The following is a 13,634-nucleotide window of genomic DNA, read 5'->3' on the forward strand; positions in this document are numbered from 1 at the left end:
ATGTCATCCAGAAGGGGGAGATCAACCCTGGGTAGTCAAGGCTACTCCTCATTCAGACTAAAGCTGTCTCCCAAATGGCCCCATATTCCCTATATAGTGTACTACATTTGACCAGGGCAAGTAGTACACTGAGGGGAATATGGGGCCATGTGGGACACAACTTTGAGCTTTATCTTCAATCCCATGACCTAAGAAGGCTATCATCACTTAGACTAGCAAGGTGATGGGACTAATGGCTGTAGAGACGGAACAGTTTTATCTCAAACATGATCTGTAAATATAGCTAACTAGCCAGATGTACTACATGACCAAAGGTATGTGGACACCTGCTCATCCAACATCTCATTCCTAAATCATGGGCAGTAATATGGAGTTGGTCCCCCCCCCTTTGCTGCTATAACAACCTCCACTCTTCTAGGAAGGCTTTCCACTAGATGTTGGAACATTGCTGTGGGGACTTGCTTCCATTCAGCCTCAAGAGTATTAGTGAGGTTGGGCACTGATGTTGGCCTTGGCTCACAGTCGGCGTTCCAATTCCTCCCAAAGGTGTTTCATGGGGTTGAGGTCAGGGCTCTGTTCAGGCTTGTGTGCGGCTGCTCGATCATGGAAACATTTCATGACGCTTCCGACGAACAGTTCTTGTGCTGACATTGCTTCCAGAGGCAGTTTGAAACTCTAATGAGTGTTGCAACCGAGGACAGAATTTTTTTTTCTCCCACTTCAGAATAACAGCACTTACAGTTGACCAGGACAGCTCTAGCAGGGTAGAAATTTAACAAACTGACTTGTTGGAAAGGTGGCATCCTATGAAGGTGCCATGTTGAAAGTCACTGAGCTCTTCAGTAAGGCCGTTTTACGGGCAATGTTTGTCTATGGAGATTGCATGGCGGCGTGCTTGATTTTATACGCCTGTCAGCAACAGGTGTAGCTGAAATGACCACATCCACTAATTTGAAGGGATGTCCACATACATTTGTGTATATAGTGTATGTCTTCCCTTCCATAAGCTTCTGGTTGCTTTAGGCATTCTTTTATCTGTGAATTCCTATTTCTGTCTCCTTGTGTCGTCAAGTCTCTGTTTGTAGAGTAACACTAGCTCAGAAATTGTCAGCATGAGGAAATCTCTCTTGGGTCTTTTTGTGGTTTCCTGAAAGGCAGTTGTTGCAACTTCAGGTTGTCTGTCTGTCTGTCTGTCTGTCTGTCAGACAGTCTGTCCACACCCGAGTATAGTCACAGGCCTCAGTTTCACATCATCTTTAGTAGCTACCATAGAGCGACTATGAGCTTACAACTTTGAGCTTTAGCCTCCTCAGGTCTTTCGGATGAAGATATCATCACCTAGACTAGCTAGGCTATATAATGGCCGTAGACAGAATGGTCATGGCACCTAGAGGCTTGGCTACACAGTGTCAGTGCTCCAATTAGCAGAGAGACAGGGGAAAGGGTACAGAGGGGAGGGAGACGCTTGCATGTATTCTGGGTAATATTCATTAGGGCACACACCATAGCAAAATGTTTTGAAGTTGGAAATTGAGTTCAAGTAGTCCCTGCATGTTTCAGTCTGTTTTTTTCCGTTTAATGCTTAATAGGATATGAAAGACACGTCTGTCAATGGCCTTCTGACTGTGAGGTAAAGGAGGGAAGAGGGGAGGATTGTGTTGCCGTAGATTTGGTTGTAATAAGAAACTGTGTGTAAATGGAAGGCACACAATGATCTAAATTCACCCTCGAGGACTCGTACAAATACACAAGGCAACCACATTCCCACAACTGAAATAGCTGTCACCGGTACATATTGGCTATGTGTCCGAATACCTAGATTTGCGTTCTAAATACTAGGCATTTTAGTTATGTGAAAATATAACGTTTTATAGAATTTGAAATTTCAAAAATCGAGTACTTTAAATGCAAATGTTATACAAATTTTGGCTTTTCATGTAGTGGAATTCGTCTAGTGGAATTCGTTGCTCACTTTTGAGGAAGATGATCATCTCTCCAGACGTGTGTTTGACAGCATAATGGTCGCATTCCCTTGCTCAGATGTTGCATGAATCAACCAATGGTTGAGTGCCACATCATCAACTGTGTCATCGACTGACAAATAGCTATAACATATGTTGTGGTTAGCCGATACTTAAAATGCCTATCCAGGCGTTGTAAGATCTGGCATACGTCCGCAACGTCTGGGCAGAGGAACGCGCCCAATGAGATAAGGGAACACGCAGTTTTTTAAATTTAACTAGGTAAGTCGGTTAAGAACAAATTGTTATTTACAATGACGGCCAAACCCTAACGACGCTGGGCCAATTGTGCACCGCCCTATGGGACTCCCAATCACGGCCGGTTGTGATACAGCCTGGTAGCAGTAGTTCTGGTGTGTGTGTGTGTGTGCTATGGTGCGGCGAATGAGAGCAGATGGTCAGTCCAGTTCAAGTGTTCAGCACTTTGATGGCTTGTAGATTGATAACTGTCTCAGAGAGAGTTTTTTGACTTCATGCTCCGATACTGTCTGCCTGATGGTAAGTAAGTGAACAGGTGTGGCTGGGGTGTGTGGGTTCCTTGATGATGCTACGGGCCTTCCTCATGTACCGTTTCGAGTAGATGTCTTGGATGGGTAGGAGCAAGGTCCCAGTGACGTACTGGGCCGTCTTCACCACTTACTGGAGGGCCTTGCGGTCGTGGACGGCATAGTTCCGGTACCAGGTCGTGATGCAACCAGTCAGGATGCTCTTGATGGTGCAGTGGTAGTATTTGGAGAGGACCCGGGGTGGCATGACAAATTTCTTTAGCCGCATTAGGATGTAAGACTAAGGTTGCACATTTTGGGGAATATTCAGAGGTGAAAACTTTCTGTGGGAATTATTGGGAATACATGGGAATTAATGGAAATATTTGCAAATTAATATTAATACCATTTTAATGTAGATGTTTTTTGCATTGGATATATTTACCATATCATATAGAGACAGAAACATAAACCTTTTACCTTGTCATAAGTAGACAGAATTGCAAATAAGTAGATAAAGCATGTCTGGTTGGAGGGGTGTATGCTGGGCAAAGAACATTCAGAAATCTCTTCCATTACACATTGCCTGTGAGCATCAGAGGTGAACCAGTTTCATACACAGCTCAAGCAAGACATTCATCAGCATTTCTCTGACTACGTTCCTCCATTGAGTCAAAAAAAACTTCTGATTCCAAGAGGACCATGAGCTGTTGCTATCGATAAGGTGTCTGATTCATCATTATCACCTCGAATAGAAGTAGAGGGACTTTGGTCAGAGGTTGCTTGTTGTGAGCGCTGAGGGAACTTTATGCACTTGGCCAGATGATTCTGCATCTTTGTTGCATTCTTCCCATATGATTTGGCACAGTATTTGCACATGTACACAGCTTTTCCTTCTACATTAGCTGCAGTGAAATATCTCCACACATCAGATAGTGCCCGTGGCATTTTCCTGTAAAGACTAGGGGGGGGAAATCCAGACTAAAATTCCATGTACAGATAAATAGTTAAGCAGTTAGATTAAACAACTACTTTGTAAGATAAATGTTTTAAAATGAAACATGTATGTAAACAGGTGAATTAACACTCCTCAGTTAGCAGGCTCAAGCACGCTAAAACCCACATGGTAGCAAAAACTAAAACTAACTAGCAGAAATTGTGAACAAGTTAGAAATGATTTAAACACACATGGCTGTAGGCTGCTATTTACTAGTTAACAAAAAATCATGTGTCATATAAAATATATTCACCCCACCCAGTTGTCATGACGTTGGGTGAGGTTTATGACCCCACCCCATAAATAACTTTCTCCCTTTTCTCTCCACTCTTCTGAATGGACTCTTGGAAAGCCCTTAGTACCACAGAAAAAGTATGGTAACATCAAAAGGTTGGGGAATGGAACAATAATTCCCCTTTTCAACCAGTTGAAAGTATCCGTTGGTACTTAAAGAATATGATGTCAGATCAGATGTTGTCTGGGACATTATATCTGATGATAGGACGACATAAAATGTATCTTGGAAAGTCTACACATTCTAGTTATCAGATTCACATAGAATTGTTGTGCAATTTAAATGTTTAAATATAAAACTATTTGTGAAAAGATTACATGTAATTTTAGCCTTCTAAATGAGAGAATTGTTTTCATAAGTAAACTATGTTCACACAGTGGCCAAGTGAACAGACATTGGTTGGAGAGGGATGAAACACGTCCTTCTCTTCTCCAGTATAAAAGCCCCCGTGACCCAATTCAGGCCAGACTAAGCAAACCTCAGCGTGAGCTGTGGCTGCGAATGGTTGAATATCCACTCTACATAACGGAATGTACATGAGACCAGATCACGTGGAGGTGACGATCACCACGCAGGAAGGATGAATTTCTACTAGACCAGCCAGAATACAGCGCGATCTGATTATGGCAAAATGGTATGAACTTAACTCGACTTCTAGGATGTATTACTTCTTCTTTAGTGAATAAGAGTTATCAGCTGTATATGTACGTGGCCTAGGAAAGGACAGACAATCTCCTAATAAGAATGACAGGCTACTTCAACGTATCCGCTCTACAACACTACGACCAGAAAGATTCTTCAAAGGACAATGTCGATCTCTGCTGGACAAACCAATCATTCGATGTGCAGCTCAGAGTAAATATTGCGTTTACCTTTTCCGAATGGGTGGTTATTAGAATGCATAAGATTCTGTATTTACGGTAGCATAGTTTCTCAAGGTCCGATAGAGACCCAATCTCCTTTTGTACCTCAGTCTTCCCGCTCTTTCATTCAAACCCAACCCCCTTTGTGTAACAAGCCGCCATATCGGCTTTGCCCGCATGGACTTTTTCTTTGTTTCATTGTTAGTAACCAATAACCAATTGTGTGTGCATGTATTTCTGTGATTTGATTAGTTAGTAAATACTTATACAAATTGGCTTATCGCTGATTCATAATTGAAGCTAGATAACAGATAACCAAGGATTTTACGACGTTCAGATGAGACTGATAGAAGGTAAAGAATAATTCATGACTGACTGCTATTGATATAAAAGATAGCTGCTCTATATAAACGAATGCTTCCGTGGTGCCCCAGGTTATTAATGAGTTAATTGTTGTATGATTTAATTCAAACACGTAATTGATTTGATAAAGTAGCCTGTCCTCTCATTTAATCATACTAGAGGCACAACACAGTATTGTAATCAAAATGACCAGAAAGCATGTAGTCCTTGGCTCAGACAGTGTAGTAGTGTGGGCTCTATAGCATCTTATTAGTGTGCAAGATCTTGACAATCAGCTGTACATGTGATGGAAGAATGCACTGTGCATGCAGAGGGTTGCAATTCCATTGAATTGGGAATAGTTTAACCAAAATATGCCACAAGACCTAGAATTGCCTTTTTTGTATCCCACAAAAAATGTTCCCTGTTATAAGATATATATATATTTTTTTCATGAATTTAAGCACAATTCCCCAAATTCCCGGGCTTAACTTCCCATGGAAAACTTCCGGGAAATTTACTGGAAAGTTTCTGACCATTTGCAACCCTAGTAGAGATTCTGTTGGTCCATGTCAAGTCGTCAGTGATGTGGACGCTGAGTAACTTAACTGATGACTCTACTGCAGTCCCGTTGATGTGGATCGGGGCATGTTCCCTTCTCTGCTTCCTGAATTCAACAATCAATTCCTTTGTTTTGCTGACGTTGAGGGAGCGGTTGTTGTTCTGGCACCGCAATGCCAGTTCACTTACCTCCCTACAGGTTGACTTGTCGTTGTTGGTTATCAGGCTTACAAATGTGGTGTCGTCAGCAAAGTTGACGATGGAGTTGGTGTCGTGCAAAGCCACGTGGTCGAACAGGGAGGACACACCCCTGGGGGTCCCTGTGTTAAGAGTCAATGTGGAGGAGATGGTGTTGCCAATCGTCACAGCCAGTGGTCTGCCCGTCAGGAAGACCAGGATCCATTTGCAGAGGGTGGTGTCCAGGGCTCTGAGCTTGGTGGGAACAATGGTGTTCAATGCTGATCTGAACTGTAGTCAACTAACAGAATGTCCACATAGGTGTTCCTCTTGTCCAGATGTGTTACAGCTGTGTGAATAGCGACGGAAATGGCAACTTCCGTGGATCTTTTGGAGTGGGTCCAGTGTGCCTGGCATGCTGGCCTTGATGTGGGCCATGACCAGCCTCTCGAAGCACTTCATGATGACCGGGGTGAGCGCGACAGGGTATTAGTCATTTGGGCATGTCACCTTGTTTTTCTTGGCCATTGGTACGATGGTCGTCTCCTTGAAGCAGGTGGCGACTACTGCCTGGGACAGGTTGACAATGTCAGGGAAGACGCCTGCCAGCTGGTCAGCACACACTGAGGACGCGGCCAGGGATGCCATCTGGGCCGGCGGCTTTGAGTATTCACTCTCTTTGAGAGTTTTCCTCACGTCAGCCTTGGTGAGCGAAAGCACCTGGTTGTCTGGAGCAGCGAGTCTCTTCCTGGATGACTGTCTGCCACAAAGCGAGCATAAAATGTGTTAAGCTCGTCTGGGAGGGAGACTTCGTGGGCACCACACAGCTGGATTTGGCTTTGTAGTCTGTGATAGGTTGTAGTCCTTGCCACATCAATTTTTGTCTATCTTTTTGCATCCCTAATGGATTCAGAGCACGTACCTGCTTGCCTTATACACGTCGTGCGCCAGAGTCATCGGGTTTTGTTGTGCTGACAATAAATGCTGCAGTATGGTCTCTCAGCATGGTACGGATATCTACGTTCATCCAGGGGTTTTGGTATTTTTATTTTATTTAACTAGGCAAGTTAAGAACAAATTCTTATTTACAATGACTGCCTAACAAAAGGCCTCCTGCGGGGAGGGGGTCTGGGATTAAAAATATAGGACAAAACACACATCACAACGAGAGACACACTACATAAAGACAGACCTAAGACAACATGACAACAACAATTGTTCTTGTGGGTACATCATCAACACATTTCCTAATGAAGCCTGTGACCGATGTATATTCCTCAATGTTGATGGATGAGTCCTGGTGGGATGAATCTTTGGAATATGTTCAATCAGTATTCTCAAAATAGTCCTGCAGCATCTGCCTACTCTGTCCATCACCTTACTATTCTCTGTTTTGGTGGCTCCCCCTTGAGTTTCCGCTTGTAGGCGGGGAGTAGGAATAGAGATGTGATCTGATTGACCGAAGTGGGGATGGGGGATGGCTTTGTATGCATCGCAAATGTTTGTATACTGAACAAAAATATAAATGCAACATGTAATTTCTCTACCATAAGCCGCTTCCAACATTGTTTTAGGGAATTTGGTAGTACGTCCAACCGCAGAGCACTTGTAACCATGCCAGCCCAGGACATCCACATCCGGCTTCTTCCCCAGGGGCTCGTTTGAGACCAGCCACCCGGACAGCTGATGAAACTGTGGGTTTGCACAACCGAAGAATTGCTGCGCAGACTGTTAGTAACCATCTCAGGGAAGCTCATTGGCTTGCTTGTTGTCCTCACCAGGGTCTTGAGCTGACTGCAGTTCAACGTTGTAACTGACTTCAGTGGTCAAATGCTCACCTTCGATGGCCACTGGCACGCTGGAGAAGTGTGCTCTTCACGGATTAATCCCAATTTCAACTGTACCGGGCAGATGGCAGACAATGTGCATGGCTTCGTGTGGGTGAGCGGTTTGCTGATGTCAAAGTTGTGGATAGAGTGCCCCATGGTGGGGTTATGTTATGGGCAGGCATAAGCTACGGACAACGAACACAATTGCATTTTATCAATACAATTTAAATGCACAGAGATGCCATGACAAGATCCTGAGGCCCGTTGTCGTACCATTCATCGGCTGCAGTGTTTATCTATAGGAGGCAATTACCACTCCAGCTGTAGGCTTCTATGGAAGTAATTCCTCTCCCTCCTCCCTCTCTCTTCCTCTCCGTGCCCACCCTCCTCCCCCAAGGTCGTCTTTGTTGCTCCTAGCCCCTCTCCTAGCAGAGGCAGACCCCTCTCCCCTTCCTCTCTTCAGATCCCCCGGGTCGACTGGAGCTCAGGGCACCGATGGCCTCCATGCCCGCTTCCTTTGGATGGCAGAACATGTGCCCGCCTTCAGAGTGCCTGGCACACACATCCACATCCTCACCTCCCCTGACCAGTTTTACCAGGCAATGAAGGTAAGGTGTGTGTGTGAGAGGGTGTGGAGCTTTCCCTAAGTCATGTGGTGTACTAAACATTATGTAAATAATCACTTTTTGAAGCCTCCTTGTTTGTGTCCTGTAATACTTGATTTAAACTGTAATTTCTTGTTTTCGGTTCAGGCTCGAATAAAGACGGCTAAGAGGCGAGTGGTGATGGCCTCGCTGTATCTGGGTACAGGACCCCTGGAACAGGACCTGGTGGACTGTATGCAGGAAGCTCTGCAGCGTTCACAGGAGGTCGACAACTCCGTCCTGCAGGTCTCCATTCTATTAGACTACACACGCGGCTCACGAGGTAGGAGGGGTTGTGTGTATGCGAGAGGGAAAATGCCATGTAACTCTTACCAAGCTCAATGGGTCTCTGTGTCTAGGTCAGACTAACTCTAGGACCATGCTGCTGCCGTTGCTGCAGCAGTACAGTAGTCGGATGCGTGTGTCTCTGTACCATACCCCTGACCTGAGAGGGCTGCTCCGGCTCCTGGTCCCACAGCGCTTCAACGAGACCATCGGGGTACAGCACATAAAAGCCTACCTGTTTGACGATGACCTCATCATCAGCGGGTACACACACACTGTTGTTGTTGGTGGTGGTTTTGTCATACAGTTGATGTTGCTTGGTATCCCTCCTTCAACCTGTCTCTTCCATGTCTCCCGTCGCTCCGTAGGGCCAACCTGAGTGACTCGTACTTCACCAACAGACAGGACCGCTACGTGCTCCTGGAGAACTGTTGGGAGGTGGCAGACTTCTTCTCTGATCTGGTGGGCGCCGTGGGAGACGTGTCATTACAGCTACAGCCTGACGACTCTGTCAGCATGATGGAAAACATGGTACACCCCTACAGAGGTATAAAACGCATGTCAGTATGATGGAAAACATGGTGCACCCCTACAGAGGTATACAACACATGTCAGTATGATGGAAAACATGGTACACTCCTACAGAGGTATAAAACACATGTCAGTATGATGGAAAACATGGTGCACCCCAACAGAGGTATACAACACATGTCAGTATGATGGAAAACATGGTGCACCCCTACAGAGGTATACAACACATGTCAGTATGATGGAAAACATGGTGCACCCCAACAGAGGTATACAACACATGTCAGTATGATGGAAAACATGGTGCACCCCTACAGAGGTATACAACACATGTCAGTATGATGGAAAACATGGTGCACCCCAACAGAGGTATACAACACATGTCAGTATGATGGAAAACATGGTGCACCCCTACAGAGGTATAAAACACATGTCAGTATGATGGAAAACATGGTGCACCCCTACAGAGGTATAAAACACATGTCAGTATGATGGAAAACATGGTACACCCCTACAGAGGTATAAAACACATGTCAGTATGATGGAAAACATGGTACACCCCTACAGAGGTATACAACACATGTCAGTATGATGGAAAACATGGTACACCCCTACAGAGGTATAAAACGCATGTCAGTATGATGGAAAACATGGTACACCCCTACAGAGGTATACAACACATGTCAGTATGATGGAAAACATGGTACACCCCTACAGAGGTATAAAACACATGTCAGTATGATGGAAAACATGGTGCACCCCTACAGAGGTATGAAACACATGTCAATATGATGGAAAACATGGTGCACCCCTACAGAGGTATAAAACACATGTCAGTATGATGGAAAACATGGTACACCCCTACAGAGGTATACAACACATGTCAATATGATGGAAAACATGGTACACCCCTACAGAGGTATAAAACACATGTCAGTATGATGGAAAACATGGTACACCCCTACAGAGGTATACAACACATGCGTAACACACCAATACATACAGTGCATTCGGGAAGTATTCAGAACCCTTCACTTTTTCCACATTTTGTTATGTTACAGCCTTATTCTAAAATTGTTTTTTCTCAATCTACACACAATACCCCATAATGACAAATTAAAAACAGTTTTGGGGAAATTTTAGCAAATGTATTACTACTCTGTTGAAGCAACTTTGTCAGCGATTACAGCCTCTAGTCGTCTTGGGTATGACGCTACAAGCTTGGCACTCATGTATTTGGGGAGTTTCTCCCATTCTTCTCTGCAGATCCTCTCAAGCTCTGTCAGGTTGTACAGGGAGCGTCACTGCACAGCTATTTTCAGGTCTCACCAGAGATGTTCGATTGGGTTCAAATCCGGGCTCAGAGACTTGTTCCGAAGCCACTCCTGCGTTGTCTTGGCTGTGTGCTTAGGGTCGTTGTCCTGTTGGAAGGTGAACCTTCACCCCAGTCTGAGGTCCTGAGTGCTCTGGAGCAGGTTTTCATCAAGGATCTCTCTGTACTTTGCTCTTCATCTTTCCCTCGATCCTGACTAGTCTCCCAGTCCCTGCCGCTGGAAAACATCCCCACAGCATGATGCTGCCAACACCATGCTACACCGTAGGGATAGTATTGGCCAGGTGATGAGCGGTGCCTGGTTTCCTCCACACGTGACTCTTGGCATTCAGGCCAAAGAGTTCAATCTTGGTTTAATCAGAACAGAGAATCTTGTTTCTCATGGGCTGAGTCCATTAGGTGCCTTTTGGCAAACTCCAAGCGGGATGTCATGTGCCTTTTACTGAGGAGTGGCTTCCGTCCTCACTCTACCATAAAGGCCTGATTGGTGGAGTTCTGCAGAGATGGTTGTCATATCTCCACAGAGGAACTCTAGAGCTGTGTCAGAGTGATCATCGGGTTCTTGGTCACCTCCCTGACCAAGGCCCTTCTCCCCCGATTGCTCAGTTTGGCCGGGCAGCTAGCTCTAGGAAGAGTCTTAGTGGTTGCAAACTTCTTCCATTTCAGAATGATGGAGGCCACTGTGTTCTTGGACCTTCAATGCTGCAGACATTTTTTGGTACCCTTCCCCAGATCTGTGCCTCGACACAATCCTGTCTCTGAGTTCTATGAGAAATTCCTTCGACCTCATGGCTTGGTTTTTGCTCTGATATGCACTGCCAACTGAGGGACCTTATATTGACAGACGTGTGCCTTTCCAAATCATGTCCAATGAATTTAATTTACCACAGGTTGATTCCAATCAAGTTGTAGAAACATCTCGAGGATGATCAATGGAAACAGGATGCACCTGAGCTCCATTGAGTCTCATAGCAAATGGTCTGAATACTTATTTTTAATAAATGTACAAACATTTCTAAAAACCTGTTTTACACTTTGTCGTTATGGGGTATTAAGTAAATGTTTTTTTATTTAACACATTTTAGAATAAGGCTAAATTAACAAAAGGTGAAGGGGTTTGAATACTTTCAGAATGTACCGTATATAGCTCATAAGTAACACACATACATCTGCAGAGGTAACACACACACACACACATACAGTCCCTAGGTGCTTAACTCTTTGCTCTTCTTGGCTGGCAAGTTCTAAATGTAGTGTAATGCGTTGTTCTTGGAAAGGTCCTTGGAATCGGATTAGTTGAAAGTGTAGCTTGTTCCAGCTCAGACACACAGTGAAATCAGAGAACTGGCATGTGTGTGAATGAAAGAGAGAGGTAGACAGAAAGAAAAATAGTGTGTAACCAGAGAACATTCAGTCAGGATGTTGGGTCTGGTGCTAAATGACATCATGTCTGCAGAACCGGACCACAGTTGTCACAGAGACCAGAAATAGAGCGGTGAAGTCACGGAGTTGCTGGTAAACACAGTGGGAAGATGCGCGCTAATCATTAGTGAATGAAGTTCTCCTGCTGGAAGAGGGCAAACTTTACAGTAAAAGCACATCTTTAGAATGAACTCATGCTGAGGCTTGCAGGTATCTCTCTCTCTGTCACGTCCGTGTGTGGCGCCAGCCGGCAGGCGTAGTCCAGATATTGACCCATAGCCGTAATGCCCAGAACTAACTTTACACACTCACCTGCTCTACTGCACACATACTGTGTGTGTATGAGAGGGGAGAGAGAGTTTGTGTGTGGTTAAAGCTAGAATTGTTAATTGCAAAAATAACAAAGCGGGCAGCACGCCTCTGTTTTGTTAAAAAGCTGAGGGATGGGCCTGGAGAAATTGAACCACTCTGAAATTCATAGACAGAGCTATGGATGCAAGGCCTGACCATCCATGCTAACATTTATAGTATTAACTGCATTTTGAGGCTATACATTGTTTACATTTATATTGTTTACAAACATGGGACAAAAACAAGCTGATATTTTGGGTTCTGATGGGGTGTGACAGTTGCACTAAGCTCATGAGGCATTTATAAGTTATATTCTTCAAGAATTCATTGGTATACAGTGAGGGGGAAAAAAGTATTTGATCCCCTGTTGATTTTGTATGTTTGCCCACTGACAAAGAAATGATCAGTCTATAATTTTAATGGTAGGTTTATTTGAACAGTGAGAGACAGAATAACAACAAAAAATCCAGAAAAACGCATGTCAAAAGTTATACATTGATTTGCATTTTAATGAGGGAAAAGTATTTGACCCCCTCTCAATCAGAAAGATTTCTGGCTCCCAGGTGTCTTTTTTATACAGGTAACGAGCTGAGATTAGGAGCACACTCTTAAAGGGAGTGCTCCTAATCTCAGTTTGTTACCTGTATAAAAGACACCTGTCCACAGAAGCAATCAATCAATCAGATTCCAAACTCTCCACCATGGCCAAGACCAAAGAGCTCTCCAAGGATGTCAGGGACAAGATTGTAGACCTACACAAGGCTGGAATGGGCTACAAGACCATCGCCAAGCAGCTTGGTGAGAAGGTGACAACAGCTGGTGCGATTATTCGCAAATGGAAGAAACACAAAAGAACTGTCAATCTCCCTCGGCCTGGGGCTGCATGCAAGATCTCACCTCGTGGAGTTGCAATGATCATGAGAACGGTGAGGAATCAGCCCAGAACTACACGGGAGGATCTTGTCAATGATCTTAAGGCAGCTGGGACCATAGTCACCAAGAAAACAATTGGTAACACACTACGCCGTGAAGGACTGAAATCCTGCAGCGCCCGCAAGATCCCCCTGCTCAAGAAAGCACATATACATGCCCGTCTGAAGTTTGCCAATGAACATCTGAATGATTCAGAGGACAACTGGGTGAAAGTGTTGTGGTCAGATGAGACCAAAATGGAGCTCTTTGGCCTCAACTCGCCGTGTTTGGAGGAGGAATGCTGCTTATGACCCCAAGAACACCATCCCCACCGTCAAACATGGAGGTGGAAACATTATGCTTTGGGGATGTTTTTCTACTAAGGGAACAGGACAACTTCACCGCATCAAAGAGCGATGGACGGGGCCATGTACTGTCAAATCTTGGGTGAGAACCTCCTTCCCTCAGCCAGGGCATTGAAAATGGGTCGTGGATGGGTATTCCAGCATGACAATGACCCAAAACACACGGCCAAGGCAACAAAGGAGTGGCTCAAGAAGAAGCACATTAAGGTCCTGGAGTGGCCTAG

General features: G+C 44.7%; 1 protein-coding gene across 2 annotated transcripts in view; it reads left to right on the forward strand.

Moving 5' to 3' along the window:
- Nucleotides 1–13,634, forward strand: part of LOC106589835 (CDP-diacylglycerol--glycerol-3-phosphate 3-phosphatidyltransferase, mitochondrial) — a 28,159-nt gene that overhangs the window by 1,188 nt on the left and 13,337 nt on the right. For both annotated transcript variants that reach the window (XM_014180223.1, XM_014180224.2), the window contains exons 2-5: nucleotides 7,968–8,178; nucleotides 8,323–8,497; nucleotides 8,574–8,763; nucleotides 8,868–9,046. In XM_014180223.1, the coding sequence (XP_014035698.1) occupies nucleotides 7,968–8,178; nucleotides 8,323–8,497; nucleotides 8,574–8,763; nucleotides 8,868–9,046 (755 nt within the window). The remainder of the gene's footprint in view (nucleotides 1–7,967; nucleotides 8,179–8,322; nucleotides 8,498–8,573; nucleotides 8,764–8,867; nucleotides 9,047–13,634) is intronic.

This window comes from Salmo salar, chromosome ssa28 (genome assembly GCF_905237065.1).
Source record: "Salmo salar chromosome ssa28, Ssal_v3.1, whole genome shotgun sequence".
Lineage (NCBI taxonomy): Eukaryota > Metazoa > Chordata > Actinopteri > Salmoniformes > Salmonidae > Salmo > Salmo salar.